The sequence below is a fragment of the Simochromis diagramma genome, unplaced genomic scaffold (assembly GCF_900408965.1).
Source record: "Simochromis diagramma unplaced genomic scaffold, fSimDia1.1 OVJJ01000438.1, whole genome shotgun sequence".
Lineage (NCBI taxonomy): Eukaryota > Metazoa > Chordata > Actinopteri > Cichliformes > Cichlidae > Simochromis > Simochromis diagramma.
This window is the reverse complement of record NW_024387263.1, coordinates 287,822-306,283: the sequence shown is the minus strand read 5'-3', so window position 1 is coordinate 306,283 and position 18,462 is coordinate 287,822. Positions and strand designations below refer to the sequence as shown.

The following is an 18,462-nucleotide window of genomic DNA, read 5'->3' as shown; positions in this document are numbered from 1 at the left end:
TCCATGGCCACAGGTGTATAAAATCAAGCATCTAGGCATGCCGTCTGCTTCTACCAACATTTGTAAATCAATGGGTTGCTTTCAGGAGCTCAGTAAATTCCAGCTTGGTACCATGATAAGATGCCACCTGTGCAACAAACCCATTGGTGAAATTTCCTCAGTACTAAATATTCCACAATCAACTGTTAGTGGTGTTATAACAAAGTGGAAGTGACTGGGAATAACAGCAACTCAGCCACAAAGTCATGTAAAATTACAGAGAGGCATCCGGGGATGCTGAGGTGCTTAGTGAGCGATGCTGAGTGAGCAAAGGTCACTGACATTCTGCACAGTCGGCTGCTACAGACCTCATGTGGCATTCAGATTAGCTCAAAAACAGTGTGTAGAGAGCGTCATGCAGTGGGTTTCCATGACTGAGCAACTGCATCCAAACCTTACACCTTCAAGTGCAATGCGAAGTGTTGGATGCAGTGATGTAAAAAACAACATTCATTTTACTCGAAGCAAAACAATGATCCTAAATACACAGCTAGGAAACGCTCAACTGTTTCAGAGAAAGAAAATAAAAGTTGTAGAGTGGCCCAGCCAGTCTCCAACTGAAACTCTGGAAAGAACTAAAGCTCAGAGTACATAGAAGGGGTCACACAACCTTCACACAAATAAGCTGCTTTGCTCGAGCTTTATGTATGCATTAAAGAATCCTAAATACTGCACTATAATGAACTGATAGCAGCGACAAAGACCAAAAACTTTCCTACCTTAGACAGACCACTTCAGTCTCCACTTTGACCAGTTAGGAAACTGATGTGGAAATAATTTGTCTTTATATTAAGGAGTTTGATGCATGACTCCTGTTAAAGGTTAGAAATGATGTCACTGATACTGTTTCTCCTCATTGGTTAAACTTTGGCATCTTTTTTTTTAAAAACATTTCTGTTCTGTAAACTAATACCAACCCCTGTTATATCACTCTGGGTGTTATTACATTTAAAAAATATATCTAACATGAAAAAACAAACAAACAACAAGACAAAAAAGACATTTTCATTTATTGACAGTTAAAAACATTTCCTCTTTATACTTTTGATCCTGGTGGGAGAAATGTGTGATATGGGAAGGTGTCAATTTGGCTTCCGTTTCAGAGCCCTTATAGCCTTCATTAGCACTCACTCAGTCACTGAACTCTTTAAAATACATTACAAAAGATCTGAATTATTTATATAGAACAAATACTTAAATAGAATGTATTATAAAGCATCAATGGAAAATTCTCAAAATGGGGCAAAAGAAAAAGAAACAAAAACAAATAAATCAAGAGCAAATTAGCCTAACCTTAACACCAACAGACATAACCACACACCAAAGTACCAAATGCCTCCTTTGACTTACACTATGTTGCCAAATGTATTCCCTTGTCTGCACTTGTCACATGCATATGAGCTTGAGTGACATCCCATTCCTAATCCACAGAGTTTAACATGATGTCAGCCCACCCTTTGCAGCAAAACATCCTCAACACTACTGGGAAGGCTTTCCACAGGTTTAGGAGTGTTTATGGGAATTTTAGATCTTTCTTCCAGAAGTGCATTTGTGAGGTCAGACACAGATGTTGGATGAGAAGAATTGGAGCGGTGACTGCTCTAATTCATCCCAAAGGTGTTCTTTAGGTTGAGGTCAAGACTCGGTCAGGTCAGGGCCAAACTCCCTCTTATATGTCCTCATGGAGCTTGCTTTGTACACTGGTCTGCAGTCATGTTGGAACAAAAAGATGTATTCAAACTGTTGTCTGTGAAGGTTCTCAGTCATCCAGGTAATGGTAGTCTAAAGAACTTAGAAAGAAAAGTGTCTGGACTGTGAAACCTGGCCCCACCCTATCATGTGATTTCCTGAGGTCAAAAGGCCCAGGATGTGAGTGGGCGTTACGGCGTCTGGGAAGGGATCTCAAAACTGGATTATAGATGGCAGACAGTTTGTGTCGTAAACCACCGCCTCTGTTCAAAGACGGTTGTTCACAGAGGACTTACAAGCCATCTATGTCTATGAAGAAGCTTCTCGGATGAGAGTTGAAACGTCTTCAAGCAACTTAAAGATGTCCAGCTTTTGTTTTCAAGCTCTTTAGAGTCTTCAAACTGTTCCACCTTCAAACTTTTAAATCTTCAAACTGTTCCCACAAAGCTGGGAGCAGGAAATTGTCCAAACGTCTTGGTATGCTGAAGCATGAAAGGTTCCTTTCACTGGACCTAAGGGGCCCCTTCAAGAATGTGTTAACACGCCATTATGATTAGTGTGATTAAAATCTTTAACGCATTTAACCCAGTCAGTCATTTAATCCAGTCGTGAAATTTTCTCGCTATGAAATACTTCATAATCGACTATTAGTAGTGTTAAAACTGGAAGTCATGTGAAACAACAGCAAATAAGTCATGAAGTGTTGGCCGTAGTACAGAGGTCACCAACTTTCTGCAGTCAATCGCTACAGACTTCCAAACTTCGTGTAGTCTTCAGATTAGCTCAAGAACAAGTTTCCTAGCAGCTACATTAGTGCCTTACATCGCTAAGCTCAGTGATGTAAGGAAGTGTCAGATGTAGTGGTGTAAAATATCACAGCGCAGAGTGGACACGCTTTGAACATACTGCCCGAAATGTAAGAAGTTATGACCTGCAGTCTGTCTGGGTCAGATATAAACCAAGTTTAGGTGGAGTTTATTTTCGCTGTGCTGACTTTTTACAGTCAGTTACAATAACTCGTACTGTGTGCTAGCTAGCATGACGGAGTTTCTATACAGCTGGGCGGGTGCTATGATGTTACTGATAGTGAACTTTATTTTATTCATAAGGTTAGTTAGTAGAGTTGCCAAACGTCCGGTAAAAATGGAATTGTTCCGTATTCAGAGAAAATATTACGCGCTTCATATTGAGCCGCAAAGGAACGCGATTTGTCCCGTATTTCAGCTAGAATGGAAAAAAAGACACAAAGCTGGAGTTATTCTGTCTTTATGCTGTCAGCTTCCTCTTCTTCTCTCATTCTCTCCCCTCTCTCCTGTTGCTACTCTAGTCATGAAACTGATCAATGATCAGCTTTTCTCTCTTGTTTGTTTATCGCCCACTTTGCGTCAGAAAGAGGAAACCAGCAGATATTACGCTTAACAACAGCAGCACGTTTAAGCTTGATCAGCTGTTGTTAGAATTTATTTAATATTAATTTCTATTATCAGCTGATATTTGCTGGAGCCACAGCTGTAAAGCTGCTGGTCATGATATCGGTTTGGATATGTGGTGAGAGGGAAACATGAAGATGAAACCAGAAGATGTCCTTACTGAATCATCAGAGCTGAACCAGCCTGTTCTCACTCCCGAGGCGTAATGTCCCGACGTTTTGTCACGTCCTGAGAAACGCAAAAGGTGACCATTCGCGTTCTTATGGTATGTGCCGGTGTTGTGCCAAAAAGTGATTGTCTGCCAAAAACTGATTGCTCGTATTTAAACTGCTATAAGTAACTTGTTGGGCTACAAGGTAGAAGCCGCAATCAGTTTTTGGCAGTGACTTTTATATAACCTTTATTTATGCAGTTAAAAAAAAAATCTCATTAACATTAAAAATGTCTTTTGTAAGAGTAAGTTGGCCAAGAGGACAGCAGAAATGGCAGCAAATATTACAATAGTGGGGATAAAGGACCGGATTGGTTATAATGTATTACAGTAACACAGAGTTGTAAAGATACTTGAAAAATGGATAATTTTTTAATTCTCTTTATAACCCCTTTGTAAACCCTGTTCACCGAAGTCTATTTACGAACATACATAAAGATATTACACATAAAAAGTCCACAGAAACATTGGAAATTAGTTTTGGGCAGACAATCACTTTTTGGCACAACACCGGGTTATGGATGAAATCCAGTGTAATGACGGTCCCGCGGTAATAGACGTTCCAGCCCTAAACCCAACCTTATCTGTAACCCTAACCTTATTCCTAACATTAACCAGCACTTTAATGACGTTAAATAGTGTTTTTCCAAGTGATTTTAAGAAAAAGAGCAAACATGTGTAGATTGAGTCCAAACGGTTCTCATATTTCCTCATTTTTCCGATGTCGTGATTTAGGAACGTGTTGGGTGGCCGAAAACGTAATATGTTGATGATTTCTAACCTAGCGTAAAATGTTACTCTTGCAGGTGATGGAGAAACAGGTTTACCTTTTAGGTGACATGAATGAGTTGAAGGGAAGTTTGTGAGACAAATAACACCTGGATCCTTTTCTAAGGAGCTGACAGCTGGTAACTGTGCAGGGCGGGCATTAACAGGGAAAGGGGGCACAAAGAAATACTTTTCTTTCTTATTCTCATTTAAAATGTCTAGCTGTAATAAATAAAGCTAGACATTTTTATCTAGACATAATTATCTGAATCTTATAATATCTCTATCTATAATATCTGATGCAAAATGTATAGAAATCATACATATATACCAATAAGACAGTGTACATCCCTGTTACAACAGTGTTTGCTTTCATTCAAAGGCTTTATGGCTTTTCCTATAATACCTGGTGAGCCGATCTTTTGTCCCAGCCCAGCCCTGGTTGGAGCCGGGTCCTGCCCAGGAGCTGAAGCTGCTTTTCTTTCTTTTTTTCACCTCCTTTTTTTCTTGTTCCATGTTTGTTGTCATATATCGTAAGACATATAAATAATTCTAATTTTGATTACATTAGTATTTCTTTTTACACAAAACTTTTTTGGTAATAAATTTATTTAAGAATCAAAAAATCTGAAGAGCCAAAAGAAGTACCATCAATAAGCCTCAGTTCAGGTGTGGAGGTAAAAAGAGGGAAAAATAAAATTCTCTAAAAAATGTCAATTCAGAAATGAGTGCCATGTCTGTAGTGCTACCCAAGGCCTGACCCAGCAGTGACCAAGGACACCCAAGTATAGGCAACACATCATGCACAGACCTGTTATCTGATTAAAAACTTTTAAATGAATTATAATATTGCATATAAGCTTTTGTGCAGAGTTTATAATCTTTCAACTTCCTCCTTGATTGTGTTAAACAACATTATTTTTACACTAAATATTTCAGCTACGAAAACAGCAGAGGTTATACAAAATGACATGCTGAAAATATGTTCCCATCTAAAATCAGTATATGAGTTGGATATGTATTGCTGTTTTATGACGACCGTATTATCTTTGGATGGTTGTTCACTGCACACAAATGCCTTTTCAAGAACTTTCTGAAAGTCTTGTCACGTAATCCATAGATTATAGGACTTCCTAAGCGAGGGAGAACTTGGTTAATAATAAAAGTGGCAAAGTTTATGTCACTTAGCCCTTCAGGAAAAAAGTATACCAGGAGTTTGATTAACGGAGGTTGCACATAAACCGTTGTACACAACAGCACCTGAAACCCATGAATCAGGATGGTGTTTCTTGCCTTTTTAGTATCTGAATCAGCACATCTAGCCACAAACAAAATTTGGCAGTAAGTGTACAACAGTGTGACCGAAACTACCCCCAGAAACAGTGTGTGGGATGCATCCCTCTTCTTTACACTATAGCTGCTCCGAAACACAGTATCTCTGTTGCAGACCACTCTCGACTGTAAGAACTGTGAAGACTCAACGGCCAACAGAATGAACAGATCTGGCAAAATGGAAAGTGAACTTATTGCCCAGATTATTCCAATTACAATGTATGTTCTTTTGACTGTACATATGTAGCTGTATCGAAGAGGGATGCAGACAGAAACACAACACTCTGCTGCCATAAAAGCTATATTAAGAGGAGTGTTTTGTGTGGTAAAGATTGCCGGCAAGATGAGCAACAAACAGAGGGAGACGTGGATGGTGTGGAATGCGTACGAGAAGATGAAGAGGGAAATGCTGGTTGACAGTTGGATGATATCGTTAAACACCAAGTGGATGAACAGGATGTAGCGAGGGTTCAACCTGAAGATCTGATTTAAATGACATAATTAATTATTAGTTTTGAATATATCTTTAGAGTAAGGTTAAAGAAAGGCAGAGGTTAAAACAACAGTTGATTTGAAAAGACATTTTTTCAGACAGCGTTACTGTAAAAACATGTACATGTTATAATTAGATTTAAGTATTGCCTCACAGAAACAATAAATCACATTAAAGTGAATTATTGAGTTAGTAGAGAAACTTTAGGAAAAAAAACAATGTGCTAAACAAAATACGCACAGAGAAGATTTTGTTTGTTTGTTTCAGTCTAAATCAGGGGTTTACAAACACCCAAATAATATCTGAAAACAAGCTAACATTGAAAGTAATAAGGTCTACATCAAAAGCAAGCATTTCTAAATGATATTCTTTTTAAAGTACAGCAGACAAGCTCAGCCTTCGAACCAAAGGAACATGAGCTGAAAAAAAGAAAAAACAAATCAACTTAAAATAAAAAATAATAAAGATAACAAAATATGACAACTCTTTGACAGGTAATGTAGAGTAGCAGGCCTACTTTACACACATGATACTTGTTGAATGTGTGGATCATGGTGGCATTAATGTAGTTTATGGTGATGCCCAACACAACAACGGTCACATTCTTGCCAACAGCTTTGACAAATGTCTTCCAGTAATTCAAAGTTATTGTTGCATTGCTGTCAACTTGTGTCAAATTCATATCAGCATCCAAAGAACCTGTTTCAGGGGCAAAAAACAGTCAACGGTGCAAAGTACAGCAAATATGATCAGTGTTACATTGTGAACAGTTCTGTGGTGGTTCCTTTTTCATTTCCAATAAAAGAAGTGTGAAGTGAAGCATGACAGTACTGACCTTGAATGGATTTTGATCCTAATGTGATTGTGGTATTGCAGCAGCCTTTTTATACAGAGTGAGTACACATGGACGGTGGCGGGTGGGGGTTGATCTGTGATACATGTGTGCACAGTTTATCCAAAGCCCAATGAGATCTGAGAATTTTTAAAAATAATTCTAAATTATACATTAGATAAATTCTTACTCTCTTCAAAGCCAACATGAAGAGAACAAGCAGGAGGAGAATACAACAGGCCGGGATTTTTGTGATTGTGTAGCTGATGACAAACATCCACACGGTCACACGAAACATGTCATTGACCATCATGTAAAGTAAAAACCTGGGATTACTGCAGAAAAGCTGAAGGGTGAAATAAAAGACTGGACAAATGATGAAAAGGTTTAACAAGCAGGGGAGTCATTTACATCATTCACACAAAGAACTATAAAATATTGTGAGATATGTTATGTACACCAGAATTTTATCACTTTTATTGTAGAAATGTAAATTCTGTTGCACAAAATGAACTTTTCTAATTTAACTGCAAGACATATTTTAACCTGTAACATTTTTAAAAGCACGGTTAAACTGTATACAGTTATGTTCATTGTGTTTGAAATTGTAATCTTACAAGCACTACAACTTTGTGTATTTGATTTAAATGAGGGAAATCAGTGCTTGCATCAGTAACTATTTATTTAAAGGAAGGACTTCTCTACAGCCAAAACGAATTCTTTCTCCTCATGCATGTAACCAAAGGCAGCTTTTGGAAAGGTTGTCTGCATAGAGTTCACTTACATTTCTAGTTTAGACTATTTAAGCCAGATTTCTTTTGCTTATAATTAACTTGACACCAGATAGCTAACCAGTGCATAAATTCTGATAAGTACACAAACTTTTTTCTTGACATTAGACATGTTTAGTGGCTTCAGCTTTAAACATACATATATGTCCTAAATGATCCACAGCAGTTGCTGCTCATCACAAAATGTTCCAAGTGTTGCAAATACATTTTTCACTGTTTGCACCCTAAAGGAGTACTTAACTGTACCTCATGCAAAAATTTAAATTTTGACAGATTATACAAAAGCTCTCTGATAAAGGATTTTAATTATTGCTAAATATAAATAAAATTATGCTGCTTATCAAAAGAACATGGAAATTTGAAGCATGGATTCAAATTAAGTGAAAAAAGAAAAAGGTATTTACAAAAACAAACATAAAATTGTTTACAATTACACAAGCTTTTAAATCCAGTTAAAAGTTCCTTAAACAAGATAACTGAATAATTATAATTATCATCTGCACATACAGTACTATACACTGTAAATGCCCACGACGACATGAACATGCTTTCCAGCATCTTTATTCTTTCATTCACCGGTTGCTGTCTCGTTACAGACAGAGCTGCAGCTTTCCAGCTGTGCAGCTGAACACTTCTAAAACAACAACATCAATAGCAGGCAGAGTACAGATTTTAAGCTGGCGAGGTATGATTGCGATGCTGCGCAGGCGCGTGTGCCTTCCCTGCTCAGACCACGCACCCCTATCACCCGACTGAGGCCGGGAACCATCCAGTCGAACCTACTCCCTTTCCCTGCAAGTGGGAGAGGGAATCAGCCCGGACCGTTGGCCCCACTGGCACCTGGCACAGTGACTGGGAGGTGTGCGTTCAGGTGGCTGTCCGTGGATCCAGCGGCGTTGGAGAAGCTGGTCTGGAGGTTGGGCAAGTGGCAGGAGGAAACAGCACGTTGGGCTGACGTCCAGCACGCATGATCAATTGGCGCGCCGGCTTCTGGTGGAGGTGAGGCCGGTCTGGCCAGAACGGCGACCTCAGGCTTGGTGGGGCTGTCGCACGCCTTGCCCTCCAGCTGTGCAGGCTCACCTGGTACGGGAACCATTTGGGCCGCCATTTTCACCCCCGCCTCCCTTTGGTGGCCCAGTTCCCCATCCTGGGTTTCAGCACCACTGTAAATAACCACAGCAGACCCAACAACATGAACATGCATTCCAGCATCTTTATTCTTTTATTTACCGGTTGCTGTCATGTTACATACACAGCTTCTACAACAACAGCAGGCAGAGCACAGATTTTAACCTGGTGAGGTGTGATTGCGATGCTGCGCAGGTGCGTCCACCTTCCCTGCTGCGGCCGACCACGGCCCGCAACATACACAAATTAACAATATAAAAACCATAAATATATAACAATACCAATTAATATATAAGACTAATCAAGCTATCAAGATTTTTATTAGATGTTCATGGCATTTCAACTTACATGACTGAATGAACTGAACAGAGGTATAGGGGCCAGGACATTCACTTTTACCTATTTTGATTGTCTGATTTATGTACGGTGATTTTACACAACAGATTCCCGTTCAAGAACTTCCTAAAAGTCTTGTCACGAATGCCGTAGATAATGGGGCTGATGGATCGTGGCAGTATTTGAACTGTAACATAGATCACAAAGAGGGAATCAGTGTAATTCGTAGGAAACCATTTCTGCAGAGCATTTGTTAAGTGGGGAGCTGCATATGTTGCCATGCACAGCAGCAGCTGAAACCCGTGCAGGAGGATTGTGTTTTTGGCTTTCTTGGCATCTTTGCTTGCTGTTTTGGCAGTGAATAGGATCTTTAGGTACGTGTAAATGATAGTAACCCAAACTATAAATAGAAACACTCCATATGTGATATCCCTCTTCTGGATGATGAGGGGATGTGGAAAGACAGTGTTTCTGAGACAAAACACACGAGAATGAAAAAAATCCAGGGGTTCTGTGGCCAAGGTGATGAATAGATCAGGAAGGACAGACAATGTTGTGATCATCCAAATTAAACTAATCAAGATTAAAGTTCTTTGGACAGTGCAAATCTGAACATGACGCAGGGGGAAACAGATGGCTATGTAGCACTCCACTGCCATGCAAGCCAGGTTCAGAGGGGAATTTTCAGTGGTGAAGAGAGTGAGCAACATAAAGATGCAGCAGACGGAGACATTGAGTTTGTAGATGGTGTAGCTGATGATGAACAGGATGGCAGTCAGCATCACTTGGACCATGTCATTGATCACCAGGTGAATAAAGAGGACATATCTGGGATTCTTGTAGAAAATCTGGAGAGAAAACAATTCTGTTTAGGCAACACGTTTAAATTTTTCAATTTTGAAAGGCAAGGCATCTTTGCTTTGAATAGTGCCCCTACAACCACAAGCAGTAGAAAAGGATGGATATCGTCAAATGGTGCAATTTCTTAAGAGACATGTAGACACCGTTTCCACAGATACTGGTTGCATCTCGTCATTATGCGTGAGATGTCATTTAGCACTGATGCTTTGACACACTGGTTGTGTCTCCAGATTAGTTTTGATTTTGTATGATTTCAACTTTGTACAGGTCATCCTGTTAAAGAGATTGGATTTCACTGGGACTTTCCTGTTTCCTGTTTAAAGCTTCTGATTACATAAGTGGTCATGAAAGAAAGACTACAAGACCTGGTGTTTGCAGAACGTGTGAATGAGGTTGGCATTGATGTAGCCGATGGAGATGCCAAGGAACACGACAATCAAATTTTTGGTCACAGCTTTAGCAAATGAGTCTCGATACTGTAAGACTACAGTCACATTGCCAGATGATGCATTCATCTCTTGACAGCTGAAAAGAAACAATAAATATTATATTTTTAAGTAATAAGTAATATTTCTGTCACATTTCCACTGAGTAATTCACAAGTGCATGAAAATAAAGATTTTAAAGATTTTAAATTTGTGATTCGAGTGGTAAAAGTGGCACTTTGTCCTTTTGGCAAACGCATTAACTGACAAGTACATCTCAGTACAAGTTCACTGAGATGGTGAAAAAGTCTGCAACCATCAGTCTAGAAAAGCTTTACATAAGGAGCTTGGGACAACTGTTGCTGTGATTTGCTTCTATATTAAGAAACTGTCATTAACCAGTTACACATTTACTTACAATGCTATCATAATTTCATCATTTTATCATTATGTCACTTTTAAATATCAAGGCTATCATGACATCCCTACAAGTTATGAATTCATCACTGTAAAAGATGACATTCAAAAAACAACATTGTGAGAAAAATGTTAGAGAAATTCAAAAAGGAAAAATAAAAAAAACACACAATTTAAAGAAAATTAAAGAGCCCTTGTTGAGTTGCAGGTATTGGCCCCTTATGGTAAAGTTACTTTGAAAAGGTAATCATCATGATAATACTGGTAATATTAATAATACTAAAACAACCAGAGACAATTTTATAATATAAAATAAAAAATAAACATACATGAACATTTAGGGCTGATCAAAGTTGACAAAACAGGCACACATGAGGCATTGCTCTTTCCCTCATGTTGTTTTACATCGCAGAGCTTGTGTTGTATATGAGTTTTTTACTTATAACCTTTGAAAGACCGTGCAGTAAGAAAAAGGAAGCCTGACTTGCATAACCTCTGAAGCACAGAGTAAATATATCTATATAATAAGTATAATTTTAACATTCAACTGAAGCATGATGATGGAAAGGACTATATAATTTAATTTTGATTATTTTTTCATCTACATTTTTTCTAAACTTTTCTAAACTGAAGTGTAAATTAATGTATATTTCTTTTAACAAGTTAGTGTGTTATCAGCTGAAAACCCTGTTTTACACATTTAAAAACAATATCATTTGTAAATAGCTGCAGTTTTCAAGAAGAGCTCAAACAGGCCTATATAATGTACATTTGCATATACATCATGACAATGGTGTCAGAATATAGTTAAAAGCAAAATGTAGTTGGAGGTGGTACTTACCTGCTTGCATCTAAACACCAACATAATGCAGCAGATAATCTTATACAGGTTTATGGTGTCCTGGGATTCCTTGTGTGTGTGCACAGGACAAGATCAATATGGTTAGCATTGCATGTTTGATTCTTATGAATTTATTAGAACACCTGTCATAAAAACAAGAAAACACAAATATTTTAGAATTTTGTTTAAAAATGTTTTCTTGGCAATTAACAAACTGTTTTTGTGCACAAATTTGAATTGGCACACTGGACTTTATCTGCCATTTTTGTGGACCAACTCCTGTGGTTAGGAACAGCAGGTCAATAATCATAATTTGGCAAACCAAAACTAATAATGTGCTTTACAATTTATTTTGCTTTTTCTAAAACAGCATGGTTATGTTATTAACATTTTATTAAATGAAAGATTACTTCATCCAGCACACTCAAACTGTTTGCTGGAATTATGGATAAAAGCTTTACAAAAAGTATAATGTGTCCTGCAACAGAAAGAAAAACATCATATTAAGGTTTTATCAAGAAAATACACCAATAAAAGGTGTAGCATTTCATAGTTACGTGGAGCTCAAGACATTCAACACTGGCTAACATGTCAGCTATGTCTGAACAAAGTCAAAGAGCACAGTTACAAGCTTTTAAAACATATTTGCACTGAAGTACTTCAGTAATTAATTTGTATACTAAAACATTCCAAGCCATGTTGTGCCTACCTGCATTTATGCATTTAGATCACTACAGCAGCATGACATCAGATTTTATATGAAGTTTGGTGTGAGGTCCTTCAAGGATTCAGAATTATTAGTTCAGATGCAGATGTAATGCAGGTGTGAGACTGTAAACTCATCAGGGCTACTAGGGTGATGAGTCGTGTGAGCAGTATGCTGATTTTTCCATAAACATCTTTACAAGCATCATCTTTTTCAATTCATTTCCATTCTCTTTCTACTATGAAAGAGGTTAAATGCAGAATGGTGTGTAAACACAGTAAGTGAAAAAAGCTGAGAGAAGAGGAAATGTTCAGTGCATCATGGGAAGCCTCATAAAGACGAGGGCCCTGAAAGCTGAAGACTCTGCCTCCCATTCTACTTTTAAACATCGTAGGAACCAGAAGTAAGCCTGCAGTCTGAGAGAGATGTGCTCTATTGGGGTGATATGGTTGTATCAGGTCTTTAAGATAAGATTGGCCCTAGTTATTCAAGAAGGAAAATTAATTTTAAATTCAATTCTGGATATAACAGGAAGTCAGTGAAGAGAAGCCAATATAATGCCTGTCAGTTCTCTTGCATTTTAGATCAACTGAAGATTTCTTGAAGATAAGTATTAATGGAGACCAAGGTAATGCCATCCGCAGTAGGTAGCTGGTAGCTGTTTCTAGGATTTTTAGGACAGAGTACAATAACTTTAGTTCTATCTGATGTTTTTAGGCAGGAAATTGGATAAAGCTCTGTATCATCCATAGTATAGTAATAAAAATGTCTGCTATTGTCACAGTTCTATGTCAGTTTTGACCCAGTATTTTAAGTTCTCATGTTTTGGTGTGATTTTGCATTATAGATTCTTTTCTTATTCTCTTGTGGTGCTTTTGTTGATTATTATTATTATTATTATTATTAATCTATGTGAAGGAAAAATGTCCGTCCCGGTTTTCCTCCAAGGCACGAGCACCGATAAGCAGAGTTCTGTCCTTTCCTTCTAAGATTCCTAATTATTTAAAGTAACACTCAGGTATGCCATTCAGCGTGTTAGTACGAGCTCGGGAGCAGCTTGGGAGAACAAGAAAACAGAGACTGCTTTAGGTTGCCTTCCCAATCGACTCAAAGGTTTATTAAGTATACAACAGCTTATATAGAGAAAAAAAGGTTCGTGTGTCAGCTTTCCCAGTTCAAACCGGTACAGACCAAATAAGGAAACGTCTTCCTGCCTTCTGAGCAAAGAAGTATCCTTTGTGTAGTTTATCAGTTCAGCTACAAATTATGATCATCCCAGCAAAATACACTCCTAGACATAGAATACAGAGTTCTTTCATTAGTGAATTCTGAAACAAACCACCTGGCCTTTAACGAGCCTTTTCTAAAGAATAAGGAAGGGAGGATGGGAGTAAGGAAGTGGTCTCGTCTCTGTGGTGTTTTCGACCTTGGGGTACCAGCCTGTGAGTCTTACACATTAATTCTTGGGTCACAGAGAAAGAAAAACATAGTAAATGGGCTATTAGTAACAGTTCAGTATGATATCCTATAACATATTCTTATATATCATGGTTCAAAATTCCATGTTCAGTAGTTTGTCACGGATTAGTTCTTAGTTTTGTGTTCTCATGTTTATTGCAGGTTTTAGTTCAGTGTCTAGTCTGTCTCTCTCTGTCTAGTCCGTGTCTTTGTTGAGTGTGTCTTGTTTGCTGTTTTACTTTGAAGGTTCATGTTCATGTTTGATGTCAGTGTTTCCAGCTTCGCTCCCCCTGTCTCGTTAGCCCTAATCTCTCCCAGCTGTGTCTCCCTCCTGTTTTCCATTCCCTGATTGCTCCCCTGTGTATATTAGCCCTGTGTTCGTTTTTGTTCAGTGTCGCGTCGTGCCGTCAGACTTGCCTGTGTGTTTCAGTTTCCAGTGATTCAGTGGCAGTTCATGTTTTGTTTTGTTACCAGCAATAAAGCTGAGGTTTTTGAGTTTCACTTCAGTGTCCGAGTCCTACATTTGGATCCTCCTCTCCGTCTGCCTGCACACAGAGCTCTGACAGCTATGCCTTCTAATAATACTACCTATGGCAGGCATGTTATATGGACCCTCGCTTTTACCTTAAAATGCATTATTTGTTGTCTGCCTCCACAAAAAGAATTAATAAAGTTTAATTCTCTTTCCACCTAGAGTGGCAGCACCATCTAATCTCGATTATATAATATATAATCATTTATTGGTTGAAAACCAACTGTGGCTAATTTCTGTCCATGGCAGCTGTAAAAAAGAAAAGCTGATACTGAAGGCTGCTATCAGGGAGGGACTCTGCTGAAAAAGTAAAGCAACTTAAACCTGGCTTGAGTTCTTCAGATAAATGTAAATAAATTTGGCCAGAGCTGCCCCGTCCAAAGTGGGATGAGGCTCGTCTCTCCTAACAGACCAGGTTTTTCCCCAAAGGTTTCCAAATTATCTATGATATCAACATCATCCTCAGACAGTCAGTACTTGACTGATGGCTTAATATGTCATGTCACAGCAAAAACTACAGTGCAACATTAATTTGGTTTCACCCTTATTCAATTTTAGTCTTAGTGACCTCTGATTACAGTAATCAGGTGTCATTACTGCCAACATGAATTTTATTTTACCAAATTTACATTTTATCCTTACCCCACAGTTTCAGGTTTCCTTGATGTTGCCAGCTTTGGCCCTTGGGAGACAATTGACTGGCTGCTGGTGTCTCTGGATTGGGTGGCTTTAGTTCAGAAAGTAGAGCAGGTTGTTTATTGGTCAGTGGTTCGATCATGGCTCCCCCTAATCTGCATGTCAGATATCCTTGTGCAAGATATTAACGCCAAGCTGTTCTCCAATGCATCCACTGGAGTATGAATGTGTATGAATGGTACTTAGTAAGCAGTGAAAAGCTCAGAAGGAAGTGCTTTTGTGATTGAGTGAATGTGGTATGTTGTACAGGGCGCTTTGAGTACTCCAGGAGAGTAGAAAAGCGCTCTATAAGAATCAGTCCATTTACCACCTAACATTATGTTTCTCAAAACAGATTTTCCAATAACCAGAGTTTGTTCCTTAGCCGGTGTGTCACAGAGTGGGGAAAATGTATTTGAGGTTTGAATGGGTTGGTGGCGTACTGGAAGCTGCTTGGGACAATTTACTGGGGGAGAGTTAACAGTGGCTAAGCTGCCTTGTAATTCACTGACAGCAGGGGCCTGGCTAGCAATGCTTCTTCAGGGTGTGGAGCCAGTACTCCAGTTCAGCAGAGAGTCGTCTTTGGGTAATGGCAATATTACACCATGGAAAAAATAATCTAACGTTTTTTAATTAAGCAGGCTACACAAAATACTACTGTGCGCTGTAGCAGGAAGGGGAAGTAGTATAATACCACAGCGATAGCCAACAGCATGTAAGATGGCCACCAATAGATCACCCCAGTAGAATGACCTGTTTGTGGATCAGGTGCCTCACCTCCTGCTAGCAGTTAGGAAGAATGCATGTTCCATTAGTTTCGCTCAAAGACCTCTTACTAAATTTCGATTGGTATTCCCAGTTTTATCAGTTGCACCAGTGTCCTGAAGTTGATCCAGTCTTTTAGTGAAGAACATTTCTAGACAACATATATTTTTTTTCCCTTCGTAAATTTAAAATCTCATAAATTTGAATTTTTCTCTTGAAATTTTCTGTCTTTAAAATTAATTCTGAAAAAAAATATTTTTTCTTGTGAATTTATGACTTTAACCTTTTGATTCTCACCAACCACCAATGACCCATTTGACTCTGGAGCATTTTTATTCTCCTGTTCTTTTTTGTTAAGAAAGAATAATTCTGGCATTTGTAAGTGACTGTAACACCCAGCATCATGTTTACTTATTGAAGTATTGCATTTGCTTGAGTAAACTTTTTGTATGTTTGACTTGGTTTAACTTTGTACAGCGATGACTGTTGGGACATACTGACATTTTCAGCAGTCCTTGGTGCATTGATAGCAAGTCACACGATGAGAAACAATCTCATTGGCCTTCATTAGGCACTGATGGTAAAGGTCACACTGGGTTTAGTTTGTATGTGTGACCTTTACCGTGGCTCCAACAGTGAAAGAGCCTAATAGCTAGATCTTTGGTACAACAACCTTTCTAGTTTACATTTAACTGCTCTATTGCGCAACCATTTGTGTAGGATTTAGCTGCATGGAGATAAACAGGAATTAAAAATCAGTCTAAAACATCTGATATCAAGTGGTTATTGTCTGATAGAACTTTTTTTGTTTTATTTCATCTACATTTTTAAACAATAGCTTGTGGACGGCAATGTTAGTCCTTACCAAAAAAAGAAAATAGAAATACAAAATACAAATTGCAAATGGTGGGCTTACTATGTAACACACAATATGTTGAAAAATCTAATAGGCTAATGCTGAGACTTCAAAATATGAACTTCAGATTACAGATCTAATAAGGATTAATGTGTCATTATCAGATCTGTAATCTGAAGTTCAAAAAAGTATTGATCTTGATCTTCAACACTACATACCATTAGTGAAATAAACTGTGTGTAATAATTTTAAAGTTAAAAAAAAACCCAAATCTGCCTCCATCAGTCTGCATTTCCTAGAGACTCATTTTACACAACAAATACCTTTTCAGATACTTCCTGTAAGTTTTGTCTCTTACTCCATAGACTATTGGACTAATTGCTCGTGGCAGGATCTGGAAGAGAATATAACAAGCAAAAAGGGAATCTGAATAATTTTGAGGAAACCACTGCTGCAGGACTTGCCTCAGCAAAGGTTCAGCATATATTGACATACACAACAACACCTGAAAACCATGGAGAATAATTGTATTTCTGGCCTTTGTAGCATCTTGACTTGCTGCTTTTGCAGTGAACAGGATTTTGAAGTAAGTAAAAAAGATAATAAACCAGACAATAACCAGATAGACTATATAGGTGATATCTCTCTTCTTGATGATGTGGGGATTTCGAAAGACTGTTTCTCTGAGGCAAAACACACGAGAATTATAGAAATCCAGTGGTTCTATGGCCAAGGTGATGAAGAGATCAGGAAGAACAGACAGCATGCTGGTCATCCAAATTAAACCAATCAACATTAACGTCCTTTTGACCGTGCAGATTTGGACATGACGAAGAGGGATGCAGATGGCAATGTAGCACTCCACTGCCATGCAAGCCAGATTCAGAGGGGTGTTTTCAGTGGCAAAAAGAGCAAGCAGGATGAGCACACAACAGACAGAGACATTTATCTGGAAGAAGATGTAGCTGCTGATAAACAGTATGACGGTCAGTGTTACTTGGATCATATCGTTAAGTACCAGGTGGAAAAACAGGATGTAGCGTGGATTCATGTAAAAGATCTAAAGAATGGGAAGAAAATCACACAAAAGTAAAGAAAAGTAGAAGCAATTAGTACTTACATTAGAAAAATGAGTGAATAATGGAACTAAGACCTGCTGTATAATACATCAGCCATATTGTTTGGAATAACACTGATAAAAAAAAAAATAGGTAAACAAACACACAAAACAATCCAACAACTTCCTCAAAAACAAAAAAAATGTAATTGTTGCACACATTTTTTTTTTATTCCATGTGATTAAAGAAATGTCATACCTGTTGTTTGCAGAAAGTTTGAAGAAGTGCTACATTGATGTAGTTAATGGAGATGCAGAGAACCACAACAATCACATTCTTGACCATAGCTTTGGGGAAAGCATCTCGATAGTTTACAGCCACAGTCTCATTGGTATACGAAGCGCTCATCTCTTAGAAGCTGAAAAACATGTTTTTAAATATATCATGTTAACGACCCAAAATAAATCCTTTACCTGAGATTTAATGAATCTTTTAAGATTGATTATTTTATCATTTTTAAATCAGTAATTGTTAGATCCTGTTAAAGCTTTGCACTTATTTGGTGTGGCAAAACAACCCAGCAGTGACAGAAACACTTTAGAAGCGATTGACAATTGTCTCTACTATTTATTTTTATTTTATATAATTTTGTAATAAACTACAGGTCAAGATGTTTACTACTGTTACTGTTGGGATTAAAGGTATTTTAGTTTTCATTATTATTTTTTTATGGAAGATTTTTTTGTTTTGTCTTTTTTTGTTGAAAAAAATTAAGGTGCAAAGTATCATTCAAGAGTTTTCAAGTTCAAATGATGTCTT

At 38.0% G+C, this 18,462-nt stretch overlaps 3 protein-coding genes across 3 annotated transcripts; all 3 read right to left on the bottom strand.

Moving 5' to 3' along the window:
- Window positions 1–5,166: 5,166 nt before the first annotated feature.
- Window positions 5,167–6,644, bottom strand: LOC120715400 (odorant receptor 131-2-like). Its single transcript, XM_040002386.1, has 2 exons — window positions 6,489–6,644; window positions 5,167–5,952 (listed from the first exon to the last, which is right to left on the bottom strand). Exons 1-2 carry the CDS (start codon window positions 6,642–6,644, stop codon window positions 5,167–5,169), a joined length of 942 nt encoding a protein of 313 aa, XP_039858320.1.
- Window positions 6,645–9,029: 2,385 nt separating this feature from the next.
- On the bottom strand, window positions 9,030–10,460 carry LOC120715378 (odorant receptor 131-2-like). The gene is made up of 2 exons (XM_040002355.1): window positions 10,276–10,460; window positions 9,030–9,897 (listed from the first exon to the last, which is right to left on the bottom strand). Exons 1-2 carry the CDS (start codon window positions 10,423–10,425, stop codon window positions 9,109–9,111), a joined length of 939 nt encoding a protein of 312 aa, XP_039858289.1. The 5' UTR covers window positions 10,426–10,460; the 3' UTR covers window positions 9,030–9,108.
- A 4,896-nt stretch (window positions 10,461–15,356) lies between these two features.
- LOC120715399 (odorant receptor 131-2-like) lies at window positions 15,357–18,051 on the bottom strand. The gene is made up of 2 exons (XM_040002385.1): window positions 17,902–18,051; window positions 15,357–17,645 (listed from the first exon to the last, which is right to left on the bottom strand). Exons 1-2 carry the CDS (start codon window positions 18,049–18,051, stop codon window positions 16,881–16,883), a joined length of 915 nt encoding a protein of 304 aa, XP_039858319.1. The 3' UTR covers window positions 15,357–16,880.
- Window positions 18,052–18,462: the final 411 nt, after the last annotated feature.

Excerpts from the sequence above, each read along its gene's own strand:
- LOC120715378 (XM_040002355.1), bottom strand. The coding sequence starts at position 10,425 with ATGAATGCATCATCTGGCAATGTGACTGTAGTCTTACAGTATCGAGAC. Across the intron at positions 9,898-10,275 it reads ACACGTTCTGCAAACACCAG|ATTTTCTACAAGAATCCCAG; the intron begins GTCTTGTAGTCT and ends TTTTCTCTCCAG.
- LOC120715400 (XM_040002386.1), bottom strand. The coding sequence starts at position 6,644 with ATGAATTTGACACAAGTTGACAGCAATGCAACAATAACTTTGAATTAC. Across the intron at positions 5,953-6,488 it reads ACACATTCAACAAGTATCAT|ATCTTCAGGTTGAACCCTCG; the intron begins GTGTGTAAAGTA and ends CATTTAAATCAG.
- LOC120715399 (XM_040002385.1), bottom strand. The coding sequence starts at position 18,051 with ATGAGCGCTTCGTATACCAATGAGACTGTGGCTGTAAACTATCGAGAT. Across the intron at positions 17,646-17,901 it reads AAACTTTCTGCAAACAACAG|ATCTTTTACATGAATCCACG; the intron begins GTATGACATTTC and ends CCCATTCTTTAG.